Source organism: Indicator indicator, chromosome 13 (assembly GCF_027791375.1).
Source record: "Indicator indicator isolate 239-I01 chromosome 13, UM_Iind_1.1, whole genome shotgun sequence".
NCBI classification, from domain to species: domain Eukaryota; kingdom Metazoa; phylum Chordata; class Aves; order Piciformes; family Indicatoridae; genus Indicator; species Indicator indicator.
This window is the reverse complement of record NC_072022.1, coordinates 25329614-25354306: the sequence shown is the minus strand read 5'-3', so window position 1 is coordinate 25354306 and position 24693 is coordinate 25329614. Positions and strand designations below refer to the sequence as shown.

The following is a 24693-nucleotide window of genomic DNA, read 5'->3' as shown; positions in this document are numbered from 1 at the left end:
TGCTTTATAAAGCAAATGCAAAGGAAGAAGCCTGTCTTTGCAGAGTGGGTTGGAAGGAAAGGTGCTGGCTAAACATTACTCTGGTTGTGTAGGCACCACTTGCTTTAAAAACACAACAAGTGTTTTATTGTAACAACCACCAAAAGTATGGCTATAGGGAAAGTAGGCAAGAATGATGATCAGAGTGTGATTGTTAGGGAATGGAGCTTGGAGTAATCCAACTTGACTGAGAGAACCTATGCTGGCTTAGCTAGATGGGCCAGTAAGAAAACCCTATCCTGGGAAACTGAAAGTTTCATCCGGGTATTACTAAAGGATCAAAAGAGAACATTTCTAGTTGCTTTTCAGCATCAGTGTTTTGAACCAGACTTGTTTGGTTGTTGGTATAGATAAGGCCATACAGACTTGTTTAATACAGCTGCAGTAACTGATTTGCCACAATATTTATAGCTTAGCTGTTGAATGTATGGAATCCTGATGGGATTATTGTACTAGAATACTGTATATTCTGTTTCCATTCAGCTCTTGTCTGTTTTGTGACTTCTGCTCACATTTCCCCTTTTGCCACAGGCTGATCTTCAGCAGTGGAGTACTGGTACAGCCCAGGTACCTGTGCCTCAGCCAGCACTTCAGCCACCTCAACCAGCTGTTAACCAGCTTTTAAAATGCTGCTGGCCATAGTCTGTCTAATATTTTCACTGCTGCAAGAACTCCAGCAGCTACATGAAGTCGTAGCAATTTCAGCTGCAGAGAAGGCCTCTTAATCGTTTTAAAACACCTGGCTGGAAAAAAAAAAAAGGATAGAACATTCATTAAAATGACTTTAAAAGTAGCTTTGTAAATATTCCATTTAGTTAATTCAAAGTTAGAATGCATTTTAAATTATTGTAACCCTCTTAAAATCCTTAGCTGTTACTTTCAGGCTCTTGACATAACATAATTTTCATATGTGTAGACTTAATTTTACACTGATTTTAAGTAATAATGTACACATAAATGTGCCATAGATTTTGTGTGCTCACAGTCTTTGAAAGATAGTTTTTTAGTAAATAGTACTGTATAAGTTCTAGAACAAATCCATGTTGGCCTTTTTTCTCCTACCTTATACTAGTTACAATGGTTTATTATACAGCCTACTTGTAGGAACTTGGAATGCACACCTAGGGGTTCTCACTTAAGTGCACACTTAGTGGTAGAAACTAACTCTGTCATTAGGTCTTCACGTTCAGTCACAGCATGCTCATTTTTATGTGTTATTATTATTTTGCTGATCTTTCAGTAATTTTCCCAGGTAGTTGTGATCCTGTCAGGGAAAAAAAAATAATCCTAAAATTATCCATAATTTTGGAAGCTGCATTATTAAACACACAGACCAAGCTCATAGTTGCCTAGTGCACCCTCTGGAATACAGTTAAGCAGGATTCAAGGTGAATATTTAATTTTCTCCTTTTTTTTTTTTTTTTTTAAGAGACCTTCCACATGCTTTGTGTACTCAAGAAGAAAATAAGAAGAGCTTAGAGAGTGAAACTCTTGTCATTTTGGCAGTCTGAAAGCTCCCTTTTTCCCAGTGTAGCCCTAGACGAAAGAGATTTTAATCTGAATCTCCAAACGTAAACCAAGTCTGTCATTTAGTTTTTGTGAAGCATTTGAGTAGGTAGATAAATGTAGTTATGTTTCACCTTCTTAAAACTAATTTTATTCTGTATTTAATATATTGATAGCTTAGCTGTAAAATCATTTGTATATAGTAAAGGCATAATGCAGTTAGTGAAGTAGGAAAAGTTGAGTGGGAGCATAAAGCTACTGGTGGCCTGATAAATAAAAAAAAAAAAAAAAGAAAAAGTCTTGGCCCATATTTTAGAAGTCACAATGTTTTATTCATACATTCTTGTTTTATATTGGGGGAGGGGATAGATAGAATGTGTTATGAAATTTTTGGAAAACTTTCCTAGCATTAGTCATGAAGTTGGCCTTGAAATGCTGTCACGGTCAGCTTCCTAGAATTCACTTGTTTGTAGAGTATATATTTTGATTGTCAGTAAAGATAAACAACTTTGTATTTTTTCTGCACTTAATTCATGTAATTAATCCACACAACAGAGTTTTCTATGAAGTGAAGTCGACAGAAGATGTAATTACACCTACCTGTTAATCTGTGCTTGCAATATTTCACTGACTTTATTCAAGCTGGCAGTAGGAAGCTGCAAATTTCAGTTTTCTTTTTACTCATTGCATTAGTAGAATGACTTCCACCTTGTGGAACTTTCTTTCTTGCACATTTCTGTTTCAAGAAGACATTTTACATTATTGTTGGGGTTTTGTTGGTTTTTGGGGTTTTTTGATGGCAGCTTACAAACTGCACAGCCATTTTGTAGCCTGTCTCCATTCCTTAGAAAATTGGTTTCTTTCAGGGTTAGTGGTTCAGTTGGGAAAGTGCTTGAAAAATGAATTTTAAGCACTTGGTCAAGCACAGCAAAGAAATGGTAGAAAATTTTGCTCTCTGAAAATTGATGAAATGGAACAACATCAATTCAATTTTACTTCTTTTCTTCGCATCTAGATACCTCACTGAAAGGAAAGCACAGCTATACTCTATTGAGACTCATTCTAAGAAAACAACAAAAAGTTGGTCTAAAAATATTTTGTTGCCATCGTGTTGCTCTCTGTGATTGACAAAACCTGGGTTTGTGCTTTCACACTCAACTCTCCAAAGCATTCACTGATTTTGACATGCCAGTAGAGTTCCTTGCCCATGGCAGGGGGGTTGGAACTAGATGATCCTTGAGGTCCCTTCCAACCCTGACAATTCTATGATTCTCTCAAATTACAGAGAGTAGCTGCAAAAGAGCAGAGCCTGTGTTAGCTCAAGGCAACAGGTTGACCATTCTGAAACAGTAATAAAAGCCTGTGAAAAAAAACAAACAACAAAATGATCAGTGCATTCACCAGTTTTTAATACTTTGCCAATGATGTACAGTCTGATTGTTCACGTTGCTGTGGTTGCATTACATGACACACAAAACTGTCCTCTACCTCACGTGAGATTTAACAGATATTTTATATGGTTTTAGTAAACAAGAGGCATCTATCTGGTCACTTAGTTTACAAATTTTGAATTCTATTTATTGAAACATGACATACTGTGCTCTTAGCTTATACCTCAATTGTATTTTGTGCTGTTATCCATTTTCATGCCTTGTAAATACCTGTATAGATTGTGGATTCAAAAAAAAAAACAAATAAAGAACTGTAATGTCAGAGCACTTCTCTTTGTAGTATCTTTGGACATTGACTTTTAAACTTGACTTTTTTGGAAGGTGTTTAAGGGTGGTGCTTTTCTAAGGAGGACAGAGTCTTCCTTGCTGTGATCACAGTAAGTTAAAACCTGATTACACTGAAACATGTTGGCACAACTGCTGCTTAAAGGAGGTCTCCAGTTTTCTAATGATCATTTTTAGTAAAATCTGCAAGGTCAGTAGTCCTCCCTCACCATGACTCCACTTTCTGAAGCTCTTACGGCTCTGAGAAGATACTGACAGTAAAATTTCTCTGTATCTTGACATCAAGTTTGGTGTTTATATTTGTAAGTACAGCCACTGGAGTACTGGGCATGTTCTGTACTGCAGAGCTTTTGTTTCTACTTGACTGAGCAATGTTTGAGTCATTCACACTTCTATACATTTTGTATATGTAATAGCTTGTATGGAGCAAGATAAAAGTAACATATTGCCATCTAAAACTTGAGATTTATCAAAAGTTGAATTCAGAAATTATAGTTTTATTTGCTGATGAAAAATGTGCCCCACAGTGACTCTTAGGGGTCCTTTAGTTTTTGTAAATGGTTGTAATGGTTGGACTTGATGATCCCAAGGGTCTTCTCCAACCTGAATGATTGTGTCATTCTAAATCATGTGAATACATTGGTTAACATTTTTGTCCACCATTAGGGAGCTTAAATAACAGAAAATTCAGAATAGAAGAGAGAGGAAGGAGGCAAAAAAGAGGGAGCTGTTTCTGTAAGATACATGAATGAGTCTTCCGTTTAGGTTCCAATAGGCTGTATGCTCTTGGTCACTTCAAACTGGATTGTAGTGAAAAAACAGAACTCATACTACAAATAATCTTTAGGAGATTTTATTCATGCTTATGGTTTGGGGTTTTCTGACAGCTAAGCATGGTCACATACACACACTTAAATACTTTTTCCTTCCCCTCCCATCAGAGCAGAAATGCCTTGTTCTTGGTTTAAGGTACTGCTCATGCATATAGGAAACCCTGCTTGTGTTTCAGACTATTGCAAACCCATTTGCCTGCATTTTACAGCTGCAGAGAGGTGAGCAGCATGAACCAGGATGAAGATGAAATTAATAATATTTTGATGAGCGCAGCCTTTAGTATGGAAGAAAATTAACAACTAGCTGTAACTCTTAAAGAGATAATCCTGTTTATTTCTGCATCCCTTGTTGTATTTTCATCCTGCTGTATTTCCAAGTGAGGGAGAGGCTAAAAACCCTGCAGAGAAAAACTTCAAGGTGAGTCATTTACGTGAGAAAAACCTGACTGAGTGTTGATAGCTTGTAAGTGTGTGAGTATGACTGGTTGCAACACATGTCATTTGTCAGAGAAAATAATGCTGATACAGGAAAAACTGCTTGAGTGACAGGGTGAAAGGATGGATTTTCAGGATCTTTGCACTGTTGCTTTAATAAATGTGTGTGGCACTTGCTGTCGAAGAGCCAAATTTTAGGAATATTGCCCTAAGTGAATCAGTTTATTTAGCTGGGAAGTCGATACTGAATCACAGGATGTTAGGGCTTGGAAGGGACCTTGAAAGAGCTTCCAGTCCAATCCCCCTGCCAGAGCAGGATCGCCTAGAGTAGGTCACACAGGAACATATTCAGGTGGGTTTGAGTGTCTCCAGGACATTGTTATTTTATTCATCTTGTGAATCAGTTGTAGCATGCTTGCTTATATTCATTGTTTATATTGGTGATATTATTTATAACACTGACAAAACTGTAAGTGAAATAATTCAAACTGTGCCCTCTGGGCATGGCATTGAGTAGTTTTGAATAGTTGTAGTGACTGAATTGTAAAATTTACTTCTTGACTGTTGGGCTGCTGCACATTCTTTGACAAGTACCTCTGTGGAGGAAGATGTGGCAGTGTGAGAACCTTTTCTGATTAAGGAAGCCATAACTGTAGGAGAGTGACTTACAGGAGGACATGTCCACAGCCTGCAAATTCATATTCCACAGCATTTTAAAAAGTCATTCATTTGTGCATTAGGATGCATCTGCACTATCACCACGTGAAATGCAGCTTTGGGATGAAGTGGTGTCCTGGCTGAGTCAGAACACAGCTAATTCTGTTCAGTGATTTTACTTCTCAGCTCAGTCTCTTGTAAGTAACTGCACTTTCTGAAATTAACAGCATGTTTTTGCAGACAGTGGCTGCTTCTAGCAGTGCTAACACTCGATTTGTCTATTTAGCACCAAGGATTGGGGTGCAGACCAAGGGCACTGCTAAACCTTCTTTATCACAGAGTAAAAGGCCACACCTGTGGGCAGAAGAAAATGGGACAGGTTACCCTAAACTGCCCAACAAGGAATTCCACTCCATATGCCTCATATTCAGTATAAAGCTCAGGGATCACAAAGGTCAGGCTCTTCTTCAAGGGCTGTCATCCAAGGAAGACTGTCAATTCTGCCTTCAATCCTGATCCATGAGTTCCTGAATCTGGTTCCCATCTGCTGCTCAGTTCAGTCTGGGACTTGCCAGGTGTCTGCCCACAGCATCAGTGGTGATGGTGATGTGATTGCCAACAAGGAGCTGGATTCAATGTTGGTTTGCATTCATATGTGTGTATTTCATATTATTCATAGAATCATGGAATTGTTTTAGTTGGAAAAGACCTCTAAGATCATTGTGTCCAACTGGCCATTGAACCATGTCCCAGAGTGCTGTGTCTGCATGTTTTTTGAACACCTCCAGGGAGGTTCATTAAGGCTGGTTTAGTTTTCTTTTCTAACCCATCAGTCTCTATTATTCCTTCTCTCTTCCCTTTTGGGAAGAGAGTGGGGTTCGTAGAGAGCCTCTGTCATTCATTTGGTGGCCAGCCCAGCCCAAAGCCTTGCCAAATGGGATAAAAAGATGATGTAAAATTTTCTGGAATTTTGAAGTACATGTAAGTATGTTAGCTAATTATTAGCATTACTTAGAGTGTGCTCATTTGTCAGCTCATCTCCTTCCAAGTTCCAGAGGTGATGCTTGATCTCTCCAGCACACTTATGTGGTCCAAAAAGTGGAACACCCCTGGTGTCACTTCAGAGAAGACAAATTTACCTCCTGAATAACAAATAAGCAGGAATATTTGGGGGGAAATGATTAAATCCATCTAGAACCAGACCCTGGACAACATGAAAATGGCAGTCAGCTGTCAGCAACAGCTTGCTCCTCCCAAAGTGGCTGCAGTAGAAGAACAAGCTTCATAGAAAGGTGGAATCACATGGGGATGGCATCATGGCTTCACAACTATACCATAAACCAGGCATAGAAAAAAAAATGAAGGAGTAATCAACAATATATAAAACAAAGATGAAAACAACAATTCAGGTTTTAGTTATTACAGAAACTCCTCCTCAAAGATAATTTTCAACTATTTATGTAGTAACTCCCGTGTTCAGGTGAAGCTTTGACGAAACAGCTGTGACCTCATGTCCTTGAGTTTTGAATGTGAGGAACATGGGACAAACAAAGCTTAGGATGGTCTTGTTCATGTTTTTCACTTTATTTGATAGAGAATGGGAAAAATACTCTTGGGTGAAGAGCAGGATCTATTTCATTCCGTGCATCTTAATCTTGGAGTGTAGCTTTTAGCACTTCTTTCTCACTGATAGCTCTGGAGATGAATCAAGTTCATTGTTCTGTCATTTTCTTGCCTGCCTTTTCTCTTCCCCATGCAATGCAGACAGTTCTCCAGCAGTGGTCTCTCCAGTCATGTCTTATCTGCCTAGATCCAAACCTTCCCTTTGCAAAATCAGAAGCACTGGAGGATGCACAGTGGGGAAACTTCACTTAGAGATGTGTTGGCACCTCATATGTGTGTGTTTGTGAAAATACAAAAGGAAAGTTGGGAAAATACCCTGCCTGCCCGTTTCTCCTGATGCAGAATGAGCTGTGGGGTTCCTCTTCTTTTGATGTTTTGAAGTGAGCTGTTCTTTGTTCTATCAAGCAGACTAAAATTTACCCCCATAGAGTCTGAGTAAAAACCTGCTCATTTGAATTTTAGCATTTAAAAGTGGAAAACTGCTGGCAAACGTATTTAGGATTCTGTGTCAGTTAATACTTCTGCAAATGCAGGCACAAGCAGAGAATGCAGTAATGGATTTCTTCAGTTTTTGCAGCTACTGGAATCACCAGGGAAGCCCCAAGACAAGACTGATTTTGTCCTTTTGCTGCAGCCACGCTGATGGCTTTGCTGAAATGCTGAACTCCACCTCTTAACTCAGTCCACCATATTTCTTGCCCTGTCTTTCCAAGGAGGGAAACCAGTGTCATCATTCTTCTTCAGCCTGAAAACGCTGTCTTAAGTTTTCTTCCTTGATGCTAACTTTTGAGCAGCCAGGCTGCTCGCATTTGGTTTGTTTTTCAGGCACGGGTTGGTATAATTCTGTGTCTCCTCCTTTCCACACCCTCCTTCCCTCCTGACTCTCTGGATGAACTGGCAGAAGTTGGGGCTCCCTGCTTGCTCCTCCCATGCTGTATGGGGCTGGAGGCAGCTCTAACCCCTCCCATGGAGGGAGCTGGGCAGAGGCAGCTCAGTGCCTGCAGCAGTGCCTGAGCCGGGACTTCATCCTACCAAACCTCTGTCCCTCCTGCTCACAGCTTGCAGCAGGTCCCAGCAGCAGGGAGGTCACCAGCAGGCTTTGCTGAGTGGAAGCTCTCCTGCCCAGCTCACCTCACCAAGGGATCGACATGGTGGCCACCTGCCTGCACCTGGCTGGATTTGTCTGCAGTTTTATAGGGTGGATTGGGGTGGTAGTGGCAACGGCCACCAATGACTGGGTGGTGACTTGTGGCTACACCATTACCACCTGCAGGAAAATGGATGAGCTGGGATCCAAAGGGCTGTGGGCAGACTGTGTCATGGCAACAGGTCTCTATCACTGCAAGCCCCTCGTGGACATCCTCATCCTGCCAGGTACGTGTGCCCCATCCCACCTGGAGGTGAGGAGTGAAACCTTGCTCTGAGTGGGGTAGATCCTCCTCAGGAGGAATTGGTGTTGAAGTTCCTTCCACTTTATCAGCGTAGGAGGTGGTTCTTTAAATATGCTGAAGAACGTGGATGGTTAGGATCGGTTTAGGATGATTCTCATTAAATTGTTCCTGCTTTTAATCATACCCAGGAAACACATGTTACCTGTTGAAGTGTTTAATCATTGCTGCCCTTAGGAAATGATCTCCGTTCCTTTCACATCTCGTGTCTAGATTGCATTGCAAAACTTCCTTAGTACCTTGAGGTGTAACAGAGTACTCTGAGATACAGCAGAGACTTTGAAGTCTTGCTTCGAGAGGGGGATGAACTATTACAAATGTTAAGGTTCTCTTCCTTAAAATGACTTTGACTATAATGAATTTTTCAGCATCTATTATTAATGCTGCTATGGCTTTTAGTCTCCTGGAAGATCATCATTAGTCTTGCTGCTCTTGTGCTTCCCACATGTCTGAAGGCAAGACAGAAGTTTTACATGGCAAAAAGATGTCATTACCTTTCACTTGTGATATTTTCCAATTACATAGTAATTTTCATCCAGCTTACTGCAAAGCAAATACTAAGTGAGGTGGTTTTATCAGTATTAATGCATCCTTTGAGTTAATTAAACCTGCCCAGGTCCTGTGTGGTCTTGTCCCTTTAAGTTTAGTTAATGATCTTACCTGTTTCAATCCTTGTTAGCTCTGTGATACTTCTTTGTTGTACTGTGTTTTAGGCTGCACCCCCTCTAGCATGCCAGAGATGCCTTTTCCAAAGCTGACAGGGTAGAAACAACCATTCCTTGTAGTTTTGTTTCGTGTTTCCTTATTTCCTTATTTAAACTCTTGTGACAATAATTTCGTAAGAGATTACTCCCGAATTTCTCTCAGTTGCAGACCCTACTCTGTATCATGCAGTGCTGATCAATATTGAATCTCTCATTTTCTCCTAGCTCATTTTCTCCCTTTCCCTGTGTGTTTTTGCTTTTATTTCTGTACATTTACCTTCCTTATTGCTATGCTTGTTCAATATGATCCAGCACAGAAGACAGAGAAAAGGCTTACCCTGAAGAAACTTTATTGAATGAAATGTAATGCACAGGCAGATAGGTTTTGCAGCAGCAGCAAGCAATTCTCTCCAGCAGAAACAAATCACAAAACAAGATGCTTTTGCTTGTAACATATTTGATACCCACAGCTTTCCATGGGAGAGAAATGTATCCTGGTGTGCCCAATAGCTGAAATGTATTTAGAGTCTTTTATTGCCTTAGTCTAGTCTTTAAAACAATTGTGTTTGTATTCTCATTTAATCAGGAACCATGCTGGGCACTGCCATCTCCTTTGTTCAGGGTCTCCTTTTTTTTTAATCCTGAACTCCTCAGGAAAGCTGGTGGTTTTTTTTTTTTTGTTTGTTTGTTTGTTTTTGTGTGTGTGTGTTTTTGTTAAGTTTCCTCCTGAAAAAAGCCAAGCAAATATTCAAGATACATACAGTCTGCATTTCCAGGGACAGTAAAATCCTCATTGCTGATCTCTCACCTGTATGTCAGCAGGACTTGCTTGAGGTTCTTGTCTGCTGGCATTGTCTGAGGTGTCATGAAACTCCACATCTGCATCTGACTGCTTCATTTTGGTAGTAAGAGGGAAAGGGAGCCAACATGTGCACTGAGACCATCTCAAGAGCTGGTGGGGGCTCCCCAGGCACTGGAGCAAAGCTGACACTTGTTCTTTTTCTTTTTCATCAAGTAATGACCTGAGTTTCTTTATACAGACAGTTTCTATATTATATATAATTTTAAATATATATATACTGCATAAAAATAAATTATATAGTCATACTATATTAAATATATATTTTAAAAATATATTATTTTACATAGACTGTCACAGGATGGTAGAAATGTCCCATCCCTGCCCAGCACACCCACAGTTCCCAACCCCTGCTGTTCCTTGCTGCCTTGTGTCAGGCTGCTGCTGCTGCTGCTCAGGGACAGGCAGGAGAAGAATGGGAACTGGTGAAATGCCAGCAGATCCTGTGATGTCCATGGGCACCCAAGGGAATAATGTGGTCCCTGGTTATGGCAACTCAAGCAGCCCTGCAAAGTACAATTGTTTCTTCTGCCTAAGGAACAGCTGTGCCAGTGGGCAGCTCAAGCCACAGGTCTCTGAAACCCCACTGGACTCCAGAGGTTCAGCATTGGGATGTGGCTGGGATTGTTGAGCATCCCTCTTTCTCCCAGGTCCAACAGTCCTCAGCTCCTCAGGGCAGCTGATGATAGGATCTCATGGACCTTCATGTCTCAGTAGTGGGTTTTCAACTATTCATTCCTCCTCTGGATTGTTGTGGGCCTCTTCTGCTCACAGCAAGCTGCTCTTTAAGACTTTAAATTTTTGTTATTTAATCAAAGTTTCTCTAGGAAAAGATTTAGGAAACCTCCTTCCTAGCTGCTTCTCCTACTTTCCCTTCCCCTGTTTTCCAGCTCCATGGTTTCACGTTGTTTTGATGGGAAGAGCTCATGTTTTCCAGGCAGTGCTATTTGTTTGGAAAATTTTGATCCTGCACATGCCATAGAATCATAAAATCAGGTTAGAAGGGACCTGTAGAGATCATTGAGTCCAACCCCCCTGCCAAAGCAGGATCACCTAGGACAGGCATACAGGAACACATCCAGGCAGGTTCATGCACTACCCAATCACTGTCCTACGCCTGGTGAAGATTTAATGTTTACACAAAGGACTGAACAAGTGTTCAGCCACTTCCCTGCAAGTGCTGGGAGTGAATCAAACAGGAGCCTTTGTCCAAAGGTGGTCTTCTTGTGTGCCAAATAACCAAAGCCCTCTTTCCTTGCCTGGTCAATAGGGTACGTCCAAGCGTGTCGAGCACTGATGATCGCCGCCTCCGTCCTGGGGCTTCCTGCAATCTTCCTGCTGATCACTGTCCTGCCCTGCATCCGGATGGGCCACGAGCCTGGAGCTGCCAAGTACAGGAGGTCCCAGCTGGGAGGGATCCTCATCATTCTCCTGGGTAAGGCACTTGTTGTCTGTGGAGGTCTTCCTCATTCATGATTATGTTGATTGCGTTCACCCGAAAGCACACTCGGCCAGGCTGGGCTGACCCTGAAGCTCTGCAGCAAAGCTGCAAGTTGTGGAGAGAACAAAAGGCAGAAACAGGAGTGGGAGGACAAAGACAGGAGGCAGAGGGAGAAGCAGGGTGAAGAGGGGGTGGGTTAGGGTTAGGGTTAGGGTTAAAGGTTAGAGGTTTCACTCTCTACAGCTACCTGAAAGGAGTTGGAGCTAGGTGGAGATCAGTCTTTTTTCGCTGTCTCAATAGGATGAGAGGAAACGACCTCAGGTTGCAGCAGGGGAGATTTAGGTTGGGCATTAGGAAAAAAAATTTCACTGGAAGGGTTGTCAAGCCCTGGAACAGGCTGCCCAGGGAACTGGTGGAGTCCTCATGCCTAGAGGTGTTTAAAAGATGTGTAAAAGAGGTGGTAAGGTACATGGTTTAGTCATGGCCTGGGTTCTGGGTTAGCAGGTAAACTTAATGATCTTAACCATCTCTTCCAACCATTCTATCATTCTGCTGTGCATTTTCTTGTGGAGTCCTCAGGCACAACCACCACCTGTGTCTGCAGGAGGGCAGCTGCACACAGGTGCTGGTTTTGCAGGTTCACTATGGAAGTGGTGCTCTTTTTGGGAAAGGGTCTAAACTCTCAAGCTGCTTACAGGCCATGAACAGCCTCCAGATTCTCCCTGAGCATTGCAGATGCAGCCAGGTCAAAGTAAGCTGAGGTGTAGGAAGGGAAGACCATAAATGAGGGGATGCTGATCCTGTGGCAACAGCAGGAGAGAGAACAAGGAGGTGGCACTGACCGGGGAAGAGGGCTGGCATATCCCCTGTGCCTCCCAACCCCCTCTGGCTAGCCTTGCCCTTGGCCTCCAAGTTCCCTTGGGAATTTCTTCCCGTTCTCAGTGCCTAGGAGGAGATTGTTTTGAGCAGCACAGACTGTGGAGCTCATTGTCCCCAATGCAACACCTGCATGTTCTTCACGCCTCGTCATCTCAGCAACAGGCTGCAGTGCCTTGTTTTTACCCCTCTGTGTGGCAGAGGAGGAGGGGTGAGAGAAAGTGGCCTCTTTGTGTGGCTCTGCTGCTCGCTGGCAGCCTGCACTGACATCATGCCCATCTTCTTTCTTCTTCTTCTCCTTATTTTTTTTTTCAAGTGGGCACTGGCTATAACTGCATGCTTGGAGGGGCTGTCCTCTGGGCACTCCTGCCTTGCAAGTGGTCCCTCCTCCAGTGCCTTGGTGAGAAGCAGGTAGTACAAGTCAGTAGATCCAAAATCTAGGGGACTGAGACCAAAGGGCCCTTTCAATGTCTATGAGATTCAAGAGCACATTGCCACAACTGAAAGTCTTAAAGCCACCTTTATACGGCCTGCTTAGGCCATCCTGATCATGAACTGCCTCGTTACAGAGCAGTTGAAATCATCCCTGTTCTGAAACCTGCAGGCTGCATTTGGGTTGGCAAAGTGAAAGAGAAAGTGTTTTCTTCTGCCTGTGAATGAGAGTTTAGTGCTGGAGAGTCTGCTCTGCCTGATTTCCCTTGCCTGGGATGGGGGAGGTACAGCAGAGCTGGCAAACAAACGTGGATTTTTGATTCCAGTCAGGAGAACTGGGCTGTAGATAACACCCCCTTGGCATTGCTGCAGACCCATGTCTGCAAGGCAAGAGAATTGTCCTTAAATCTGCTTTGCTGAAGGGCAACAGGATTACAAGACCAGCAGATGCAGAGCAAACAGACTGCAGTGACAGTGCTGGAGAAGGCTGCATCAGAATCAGTGAAATTCTGTATCTGAAAGCATTGCAGCAGGGCTTGGGGTCTGGTGTGCCCCTCTCCCAGCCAGCTCTTGCTGTTGTGTGACACCAGGGAAGGGAACAGATGTGAGAGGGTGGAAGAGAGGAGCTGTGATGCTCTGTAAGCCACGCTTCTCTCTGCCTCAGAGCATGGTGTCCCCACTAAGTAGATCCTGTGAGGAAAGGAAATGTGAAATGTGTATTTACACAGACATTGGCAGACAAATGCTCTTTGGGTCGGATTTGGACTTTTTACTTATCGCTGTGAGTTTTGAAGTATCTGCAAGTGAAGTGGCTTGCTCACACTGGTGATGCCCTGAACAATCTGGGCTGGGAACAGCAGCCTGGTCACAGTGTTTTAGTCACAATTACAGTAATGTTTTAGCCACAATCACAATAATGCTCTTTCTGTCAGCTCACAAATGAGGACTAAATAAGCTCCTTTTGCTCTTAAGTTGTTTCTTTTAAAACAAACCCAAACCAAATCAGCACACATTTATTTTTGCAACATTCAAATGTTTTCAGGCTGATCAGCAAGACAGTCCCTTTGAGAGAAGAATGATGGTCAGAGCTTGGGATTTTGGCATTATTTATGCTGATTAGTGATTTGTTATTTGCAAAATGAGGTGTTACCATTCCAGGGCATTTAATAAGCATGAATCAAGCCTGAAAAATCATAATTCTGACTTAAAATTTGTTATATTCTAGAAGCAATATGGCCTAGACTGTTCTTTCTTAACCTCTGGTCCCCAAACTCTCATTTGTGGTTTTTCTCAACCACACAGGATCCAGCTTTTTCCTCTAAGTGGAGACCAGCTCCCAGAGCTCTTCTTAAAAGAAAACAACCCCCAAATGCCCACTAACAGAGCAGAAATAGAGAGTGGAGATGTGATCAGGGGAGCTGGCCTCATGGCAAGCCTCACTTGTTGCTTGGGGAAGGGATGGCAGTTTGTCACTGGAATTTATTTAAAAAGGAAAACAGGTGTTGAAACACAGCTCCTGTGTGGAACCCAAAAGAAAAAAAAAAAAAAAAAGAAAAGAAAAAAAAAGGTTGAAAACCTGCCAGGAAAACAACGGACTCTGATATTCCATTGATTTTTCTGTCTGCTGATAATAGCAGGCAGCAGAGTGTAACCTGTGTGCACACCCTCCCATCCTGCCTGCTGATGGATTTGTGTCTTTGCTTGATCCTGTCTGTCCCAGAGAATTGATTTATTGCCCAAAACAACCATCAGCAGAGGTTTGCTCTGAGCCAGAATGAAAACATTTCATAGTCTGGTGTTGATGGAAAAACCCTGGCCCCTCCTGTGTTGTTGATGCTAATTCAGGGGACCCCGTGCTGGTAACCACATGAGCATTTTCCTAATGGAGGTGAGGGACCCAGGGCACTGGAAACTCAGCTGAGGAATATGGTAGTTATTGGGCATTACTGCTGCAAAATGACTCTGTTAGCTGTTGTATGCTAAATAAAGGGGATTAATGAAGTTTTTCTGGACACTGGATGAGATTTACTTGTAAAACCATAGACATATGGATCCAAGCTAGAGGAGGGGAGGTTTAGATTAGATGTCAGGAAGAAGTTCTTCACCATGAGGGTGGTGAGACACTGGAACGGGTTGCCCAGGGAGGTGGTGGAAGCCCCTTCCCTGGATGTTTTAAGGCCACGCTGGATGTGGTTCTGGGCAGCCTGACCTTGTGGAGGATGTCCCTGTCCATGGCAGGGTGGTTGGAACTAGATGATCCTTGGGGTCTCTTCTAGCACTGACAATTCTGTGATCCTGTGGCATCAAGATAAAGAGATTACCTTGGACACAGAAAAAAGTAATTGTGGATATCTATTATTTCAGCCAAATGCTTTCAAAGAGAAATCTGTGAGCTAGCAACTCAGAATAGTTAAATTTAGCTGTGAAAGAAAGCTTTCTGCAGAAAGATTTTAACTTATTGTTAAGGAATTTGGCAGGGACTCAGTGTCCTTTGAGTCAGAGTCATTCTCTATCTCCCCCACTGCCCCAAGCACCTTCTGTCCTTCTCGTCTGTGTTTGCTTCCACCCGATTAAATTCTGCCTGCAATGTAGAATATGTAGAATAATGCAGAATTAAGTTATGCCTGTGATGAGTTTCAGCTCAACGGATTGAGCTGCTGCCAGTCCGTAGCCAGGAAGGACTTGGAAATGCTGGGAGCCTGGGATGTGTCCCTGTGGAATTACAGCGATCTGATGGAGCAAGGACAACTGGCACCAAACGTTTCTGAGATGACTTTTGCAGGGCTGCCTGCTCCAGCTGCAACAAGCAAGCAAGCTTTCCAGTATGTGGGTGCCCCTAAACATGCCTCCTTTCCCAGCTAATACAGCTGGCTTAATAGAAAATATTCCTTTTTTTTTTCCCCCTCCCCAAATTTTTACTTTTCTGCTAGACTGTGTCGGTGACAGCAGCTCTGCTGTCTGAAGGCATTCATGATGTGTTGTGATGCTCTGTAAACATCAGAGCCTGGAGGCCCTGCCATATGAAGAAAGGCTGAGAGAACTGGGTTTGCTCAGCCTTGAGAAGAGAAGGCTTAGGAGATCCTTTATTGCCATGTACCAGTACCTAGGGGGTGGCTACCAGGAGGATGGAGACTCCTCTTTTACAAGGAGTCACATGAAAAAAGACAAGGAGCAATGGGTGCGAGTTAATCCTGGGAAGATTCTGATTGGATTTAAGAGAAAATTTTTAACCACGGGAAGAGTTAGACGTTGGAATCATCTTCCAGTGGAAGCAGTGGATTCCCCTGCTTCGCACAGTATTAAAACTCAGCTTGACGGGGTGCTAGGCCATCTCATTTCAGTTCTACTATTACCTAGAAAGCTTGGACAAGATGATCCTTGGGGTCTCTTCCAACCTGACATTCTATGATATTTAGGGAGAAGCAAAGAGTCTCTTAGCATCAGCACAAAAGAGAAAGGTTTGTAATTGCTGTTTGAAGAGTTCCTCCTTGAAGGCAGCTATTTTAGAAACAAAGGGCTTGAAACTTGCCCTAAAATGCCTTCCCCAATCCCTTGGGGTTTCTTGGCAAATGAAGATTTTCCCAGTCTTGCCCTGTGACACAGTGAGACCAAAATATGAATTCATCAAGAAATATTTCAATTGCAGGTTGCCCTGTTCACATCTCCTGGGAGGGTTTACAGCCCAGTTTAATGTATGCAGGGTGATGAAATCCAGGCCTGTCTCAGGGCATTCCTCTTGCTGAGCAACAGAGTCACTGGTGGCTGACGGCAGCTGGTGGCCTCCGAAGACAGACAGGTCAGACTAACCCATGCAAAGTCCTTGGCTTGTGCTTCACAGCTCTCTAGCATTGTCAGCATTAAAATAAGGTGGTTTTACATGTAGTTGAGCCACACACACAAGAGATGCCATTGTGTCAGCATCCCTGACAGCTCTTCTCACCCCAGTGCAAGTGTTTTCTTCACTTGAGGGGGAAGGGCCTGGGTAGATAAGGGTCTTACAGTCTATGGACATAAATATATATATATATTTACTGCTGACAGAAAAAGAAAAGATGATTGTGTCTTTTTGGACAACAAAGAAGCTTTTCTTTCCCAGAGCCCATTAGAATGCTTTGCAGATTCCCAACTGATACATTTTTGTTTTAAAGCATTCGAGGCTCATGAGCTGTTTGCAGGACTCATCCCCACGCAGGAGAAATTGCTGTTCTCCCCTCCCTGCTTTCTCCAACAATTCTTCCCAAAGCCACAGGGTCCTTGCTTTGAGGAGGCCCAAAATTATTACTGGCTTTATTAGCATCCTTCAAATGTTCTTCTCTTTTCCATAAGAAAATATTTTCTCTCACAATAACTGCAGCTATTGGGGATGGGTTTTCTGCTGCACCGGCCAGGAGCTATGGTTTGTTCTCTACTTTAACTAAACAATTTTATTTTTAATCTCACTCCTTTTTTTTTTTTTCCCCCTTCCTCTTGCAACCTTAACTTCTTGACACTGCCTCCAGATACCTTTTAACGCTGTCGGTGGAAATCTGTAATGCTGCCACGGTGCTGTTATTGTTTTGCTCTGATTCTCTGATAGCCACAAGGATGGAGCCCTGCACAGCTTGTCCTGGAGGCAAGTAAATATTGACAGATTAATTCTTCTCAGATGTATGAGCCATAAAGGAGTATTGTTTTAGGACATGCTCCTGGGAGGTGATTAACACCATCAACTCCTGTTGCCCTCAGTGCATGGGGGGACTTTGCAGGATAGAGGTAGGGCCCTGAGCTTGAGGGGTAGTGAGTGTGACCTTGTGTGGCACAAAGAGAATGTGTTTGCTCCCTGCTTGAAGCAAACCATGCATGTGTGTGTGTGCAGCACACTGAAATGCTGAGGTCCCTGCATGGCTACCTGCAAAGTGCTGAATTTGAACCTGCTTGACTGTCCTGAGGGTACTTCCTTCGCATGTCACCTGCCTAGCAGTCCTCCCAGCAACACTGCAGCAAGCCTTCCTGCCTTTTGTGGGGGAAAAAATATGGAATTTCAAGCAAGATTTGAAGTCTGTAGTAATCTTTTGGACCTTCTCTAGACTCTAGGTAGAATACTATTTTCTCTTCAAGGTCAAGTTGGACAGGGCTCTGATGAACCTGGTGTAATTAACGATGTCCCTGATGACTGCAAGGAAGTTGGGCTACATGACCTTTAAATATCCCTTCCAACCCAAACTGTTCTATGATTCTGCAGGCCTTCCAGGTGCCATTTCTCTTTAATTCAGTAGGTTTCTGGGGAGCCTTGCTGAGTTTGTCCACATCACTTGATACAGAAAAATCTTCCCTAGGCAAGTGGAATCTACTTTTCAGAGGTGTGAGACCTTTCCCTCTCCACAAACACTCCACCAGCGAAGTATTGCTGCTTAATTTGTCCCTGCCCATTTTCTGCTTGTGTCTTATAAACCTTGCTCTGTCTTGTTAAGTGCTGGGATGTTTCATTAACATTTATGTGACCATTCAGTAGAGCAACTGCAGTGGTGCTGATGCATCTGAGTTCATCCAAAACCAGTGGTTTAAACCAGCTGTCTCTGGGCCACCAATTTTACTGTCTCACCAATGCTTATGGCTTTCATGGTCTTGCTTCCTCTCTATTCCTAATCCTACAGGTCTCCAGAGCATCAGTTTCAGTGATGACTTTCATTCTTCCCTCTTAAGGATGTCTCCAGGGAACAAATCTATTTCCCTTGTAATAAATATATCAATATATTATGTGAAGTAGCAATTGGTTTCACTTCTTGCTTGTTGGTGCCTGAGGGAGATGGCTGCTCTCTCTTGATCTCTGTCCCCTTTGAGGCTCTTCCTGCTTGAAGATGTCTTGGACTAAGCCCTTATGCTCATGCTCCTGGGTCCCACTGTGGGACTGCAAGGCAGGAAGGATGGGCTTCCCCTACATCCCCTATTCTACAGAGCCTTCCCTCCCCTTTGGTGTGCTTTGTGTGCTCCTGATGGAGTTTCCTGCCGGAGTTATCTTTGCTTTCCATCTCTCCCCAGCCATGTGTGGTGTCGTTGCGACCATCTGGTTTCCTGTCTGTGCCCACCGTGAGACCACCATCATGAGCTTCGGCTACTCCCTGTACACAGGCTGGATTGGCTCTGCCCTCTGCCTCTTTGGTGGCTGTGTCATCGTCTGCTGCTCAGGAGACGCCCAGACATTTGGTGAAAACCGTTTCTACTATGCCTCGGGCTCCAGCTCCCCTACCCACGCAAAGAGCGCTCATGTGTAAGCGTCCTGGGGACGTCCCACGGCTGCCGTCGGATGCTTTGGCTGGTGTGGGTTTGCGTGCCCTGGGTTTGCTTCTACTGACACACAGGCTGCTGTCAGGCTCCCAGGGGAAGATTAGAAAAGCAGCACAAATGTCTGGTAGTTTGAAGCGTTATTCTCCCCATCTGTTCCCCCTTCCCCTTTCTCTAGAAAGAAAGCTGTAGCCAGCCCTACCTCTTGGTCCTCCCCATTTCGTCCTGACCACCTGCCCCATCTTCTCGTGGCCAGGAGGACTCAGAAGGTTTGGGCTTGTCATGTGGGTTTCAGGGTTTTAAATTTTATTTTCTAGCTCCCCTGATGATAGGGAGAGTTTAAAGCAATAAAACAGGAAGGAGAGAGACACTTTCCCGTTGTTAGAAGGACTCTGGCAGCTTCTCCCACCACGTCACTATTTGCTTTCCCCTGCTCAAGGTCACCGCTTTGGCACAGTTTAGGTGAGAGGGTAGGAGGAAGGCTGCATGCTCGAACCAGGCAAATGTTTCTCTTTGGGAACAAGAGCAGGGGAAATTTTTTTCTGCCTTTCTCTGTAAATACTTTTGTATGAGTTTGGTCAGTTTAGTAACAGTATTTCTCCCACCCCCACCCCCCCAGTCATCAGTATGAAGGAAACAGAACCCAAAGGTCCTAATCACACAGTAGATAACAGTGCCTTTTGATATTGTTATCCATGACTCTGGGGGCTCTAATCCCCACGCCCTGGTTTGGTTTGGTTTCTTTTCTTTCCTTTCTTCTTCTTTTTTTTTCTTTTGTATAGATCAGTTACTAAAAAAATGTATGTTTTACAATTTTTTTAAACTCCTTGCTTTCTTCTTCTCAGTTTGTGTTCTGTCTTGGGTCATTAAAGCAGCACACTTTAACATGCAGTGTAATGTACCTGTTACAACACAATTCTGGTGAGTACTGATGATGCCTTTGTACTTTCAGTGAAATACTGTCCAATAAATAACAGAGTACCTGCAACCACAGCTGCCTTCTCTTCCTTCCTTCCTTCCTTCCTGTTTGTTTCCATAGCTGCCTTTTCCTAGTGGTTTTGAAGATACTTTCCTTTTATGTAGCAAGATGAGAGATTTTGCTTTGCTGGGGAACTAAGTGGCCTTTTTGTTTTATTGGGGGAAATTTAAAACATGAGTAATCTTAGAATCATAGAATTGTTTGGGTTGGGAAAAGACTTCTAAGATCGAGTCCAATCATCAGCCTAAGACCACCATGGGCATGGTTTAACATCATGGTACTGCCCACTGTCTTATCCATCCATTCTTATGATGTTCCTGAGAACAGCTTGCACTGGTGGTACTCTTCACATCAAGGAGACTTAGAAACCCTCTGAAATGGTGGAGATACACCCCCAGCACTGCTTGGGCATGCTGAAGTTGAGGAGTTATGTTGCTGGAAGTACTCTCAACTGAAATAAGAGCCTGATCTGGGGTCATCACTCTGATTAAAACCATGTATGATCAAGATCTAACTCTGTCCTTACCAGAGGCTGTAGCGATTTAATTATGTTGATACAAAATCCCATCTGTTCCCAGAGATGTTAACTCAGTTCAAATAAATTGTGTAAGCCGGGCTTCAGGAGTAGGGAAAGAGGAATAGCTGCTGTTCAGGCATGGATGAGGGGAGGTGTTGCTTGTAGGGGGGAGGGATTGAGCAAGCAGACAAAAAGACCAAGCAAACTGCTTGGGTTAATGGCAGAGTTTGAAAACAGGGCTGTTAGTCAAGTCTTGATGGATTAGGGACTATTCTTTCATCTTGATCTCCTTCAGGTGGAGAATTCAAACCGGGCAACACAGCCATGGGCGAGGGGAGCTTCCTCGGTGCGGGAAGCTGAGGCTAGAGCATTTCAAAGGAGTCAAGAGGAGGATGGGCCGTGCTCCACAACGACCCTTTTGCTTATACGGACAAGCAGCCCTAACATCTGCCTTTAACACCGAGCTGCCTTGAAGGCGTCTCTGTTGGGTGAGCTCCGCATCGCTGCCGTGCTGCACAATGCAGCCGAGGCGGGCAGCGGCGCGGGGCCGGCGGCAGGACACTTGTGGCCATTACATCACAGGCAGGGCACAGGCAGTTGTTGTACGCCCCGGAGAGGCTCGATAAGTGCTGCCATTGATGTGCGGGTGCCACGGGCGAAGGGGTGGCGCAGAGACGTGCCAGCTTGTGCAGGCTGCCCGGGGATTGTGGATTGTGCGGTGGCTCTGCCGCTTAACCCCGGGACTGACGGCGGCGTGGGAGACCTCGGAGCAGAAAGCTGCTGGAACGCTGCCCTGCAAATCGCCCTGCAGCAAACCGGCTGGCGAAAAGCCCAGGCAAACCTGAGCGAGATCTTGGGGTAGGATGGCAAGGTGTCGGTGCTGCTGGAGGGGCTCGGGCAGTTGTGCGTGACCACTACTAGGCAGCACTCGGGATTTTAGCTGCTCACACCGCTGGGCTGCAATCTTCACCAACGCGGGGCTTGGGATCCTCAGCAGAGGCTGGGGCTGGGGCTCTGCTTGCCGTGCCCATGGTTAACAGATTACCGGTGGCCAGTTCCAAATCCAACCCTTAAAAGGCCGTGGGCAAAACCTCTTGGAGGAAGGAAGAAGCTTTATTTCAGGGAAGAGAAGAAAAATCCAAACAAAGCAAAACATCCCCAGAGCAGCCATGGGGAAAGCAGACATCTGCAACGGTAGGGTGGGAGGAAATAGGGCCAGAATGCAACAGGATATTAGTGCTGGCACTGCAGAGCAGAAGTGTTTGGAGGAAGCACAAAGAACATTAAACTTCTCTCGTTTGTAAAAGATCAAAGCTGAAATACCTGCTCTGGGCCTTCTCGAAACACCCAGCTCCCCTGAGGGGTTCTTCTGGGCTAGGTTGGCTGTGGTGCTCTTGGCTCCTGCAGACTTTGAGTGCTTGCCTGCTGACCCAAAGCCTCTAAATGCAGTGAAATATAATTCTCCTCAGCGGAAAACTGTTCCATGCCGTGTCTTCTATCAGATGTGGAGTGGTGGGTGTGAGCTGTGGTGGTCACCCTGGAGTGGAGGTGGTGGGTGGCAGTCCCCAGTACCCTGATGGAGTCCTCCCCAGCTCCACCGGGATCAGTTACAGCTCACCATCACTGGGAGTGTGCCTGGCAGCCTCTCCATTCCACAAATAACAGGAAGGACCACATGAGGCGTCACTGGGAGCCCTAAGCATCCCAAAAGGGAGAGACAGTGGTGGCCCCACAATGATCTTTGCCTCCCCATGGCCCCGGTGCCCATGCAGGGGGTGATAGTGCTGTGACATCCCAGTTACCCCAGGGAAAGGTGGGTGCCAGCAGTGCCATGAGCAGATGGGAAGATATTGGCTCTCCCCAGGGCTTCACACTGCAACAGTCAACCTGTGTCATTATTTTTAGGTTTCTTTCTTTTTTCTTTCTTTCTTTCTTTCTTTTTTTTATTGTGTAAATGGATAACGCCTTTTTTTTTTCCACAAGAGTGCAAGTAAATACCAAAGTCAGCTCACTGAAATAGATCTTCTAGAGAAGACATTTTGCAGCACTTAAGGCAAGACTTGTTCATCTCTAGCTTCAATTTAGCATTGGAAAAAAAAATAATCAGACCTTCAGGTACTGATTGGCTTAACAAAATGGATATGGGAAAGTTCTTTTATTTTTTTTTCTGTTTAGTCTTTCATTTAAAAGATTTACATTACTATGGAAACTGATACTAAGACATTTCTCTCTGGCTTTCTCTAAAAATCCATTAGTTCCTGTTTGATTTTTAAATGTAAAGGCACACAATAAAGCTTTATGCATTTATTAAAATATACAGATTTTGGTAACTTTAGATTTCTTTTCTTTTTTTTTTTTTTCCCCATAGTATCTTGATAATATATATATATATTATACATATAGTCTTCAACAACACAATCATTTGAAAATAAAAATCACTCCATAAGATATCTGGGGATTTTTGTTTGTTTGTTTGCTTTTCTTTCTCATGACACACAACAAGATCCCATTGCACAATGCACCAATGGGCTTTTGGAAACCACAAAAAGAAATTAACAGAACAAACTTTTTTTTTTTTTTTTTTTTTTAAACAAATACACCAATTTTTCATACCAGAACTGCAGAGAATTGTTAACACCAGAAAGTACCACCTGAAAAAAAAAAAAAGGAAAATAAAATAAGCAATATATGCATCAGAAAGACCAAACAAAATGAAGTGAAGATCATTTACAAGTTGGATTTACAACATCCCATGTCGTTCAGGGGTGACTTCTCTGCTGCATGGAGGATGCTGGCGTGCTGGGCTAGTACTGGGTGGCTGGAACCATGCAGAGTGAACGTGTGGAGGGGCTGAGATCTTATAGAGATGGTCTGGAAGATTTGAGGTATTTATGCTCTGTCCATATCATGCTTTGTGCCCCAACTCCTCCTAGGGTGTGTGCCCATTGGAGGGGCTGTGTGCCTCGCACTGGTAGTGGGAGCAGGATGGTACCACCCTGCCTGTGTCCTCCTGATGGGTCAGGGGTGTGAGAACCTCCCTGAGGACACGCAGGGGGAAGGGCTGGATTTTGTGGTTACAGCAAAAGAAGCTCTCGCACCTCCTCCCAGCGTTCTCACCCAGTGGTGCCCAGAAGTGTTGGACATGAATGTTTCAGCCTTTGCAGCTTTGCTTGTGCCCACTGAAGACCCGAGTGCCTGCTCCAAAGGAAGGCTTGGGAGCTCCCAGGTGGAGGCTGTCCCACTGCTGCTCAGATCAAACTGGCCTGCCTGGACACTGGCCACTGGCCACAGCCACCAGCAAACCCAGGCAAGTCCCAACCTGTGGCTTGGCTTTCTACTCCTTATGTACCTCTACTGGGTGGGATGTGGTGGGCTCAAAAGAAGGGTACATCTCCCACCCCCTAGCATGGGGAGGGCTGATGGCAGCCCATCAACATCTGATGGTGCCATGACATCAAATGTTGTTTATCGGCAGTCCTGGGGACACGATGCAACTGTCCTGCCCTGGTGCTTCCCCAGAAAGGGGAAGGAGGATGGGTGAATGGGACTGAGAGCAGCCAAAGGGCTTCACTCAATGCATGGATCCAATGCAGAAGTTCCTACAGACACCAAAGAGGAAGGGATCAAACCCTTGTCAAATTATACAGCACAACTAGAGCAGACACGACAACAAGACACAGCTACTGGTAACTGCTCTGTAGCGAGAGATTAAGGCTGCAGAAGGAGTAACAGCTTCAGTTCAACAGGGTACTTGGGCATGAGTTTGTGGTGCAGCAGATGCCTAAATACCATGCAGAAGCAGGATGAAGACAACTACCTCAGATATGGGATAGTACAAGAGCTGGTAGGAAAATAGCATCACTCTTTCTCCCTGAAAACGTAAAGCCAGACCTGTGAGGTGCCATTGGGTACTTCTAAGGCATTGAGGGCAAGAGTAGCCAAGCACAAGTGAGAGGTGACCTCTGCTCAGCACCACCAGAAAGGTTTCCCAAGCTGGCATGTGAGTTGTGTGCACGTTGCAGACAGCTTTTGGTGGGGACACACTTGGGATTCCTGTTTGTAGAAGGGTGGCTGGGGCAGGCAGCAGAGGAGATGCCAGAGCAAAGCTTACAGGTCCTTTTACCAAATCCTTGCTCCCGTTCTGAAGCCCTTGCAGAGGCCAAACTTCCCTTGGCTTGCCCGGGGCATACCAGGTTCAGATCTTGGGCATTCCTTTCCACTGGGAAAAGGACTGCAGTTTCACAGAATGATAGAAATGGTTGGGTTGGAAGGTACTTTTAAAGGTCATCTAGTCCAACCCCCCTGCAGTCAGCAAGGACATCTTCAGCTAGATCAGGCTACTCAGAG

General features: G+C 44.3%; 1 protein-coding gene across 1 annotated transcript; it reads left to right on the top strand.

The window, feature by feature from the left end:
- The first annotated feature begins 7977 nt into the window (after positions 1-7977).
- Positions 7978-18840, top strand: CLDN11 (claudin 11). Its single transcript, XM_054386202.1, has 3 exons — positions 7978-8203; positions 11111-11275; positions 18608-18840. Exons 1-3 carry the CDS (start codon positions 7978-7980, stop codon positions 18838-18840), a joined length of 624 nt encoding a protein of 207 aa, XP_054242177.1.
- The last annotated feature ends 5853 nt before the right edge of the window (positions 18841-24693 follow it).

What these genes read in the sequence shown, in the direction of transcription:
- CLDN11 (XM_054386202.1), top strand. Translation starts at nt 7,978, where the DNA reads ATGGTGGCCACCTGCCTGCACCTGGCTGGATTTGTCTGCAGTTTTATA. An exon ending in GGACATCCTCATCCTGCCAG is followed by an intron (nt 8,204 to 11,110) that starts GTACGTGTGCCC and finishes CCTGGTCAATAG; the next exon opens with GGTACGTCCAAGCGTGTCGA. An exon ending in GATCCTCATCATTCTCCTGG is followed by an intron (nt 11,276 to 18,607) that starts GTAAGGCACTTG and finishes ATCTCTCCCCAG; the next exon opens with CCATGTGTGGTGTCGTTGCG.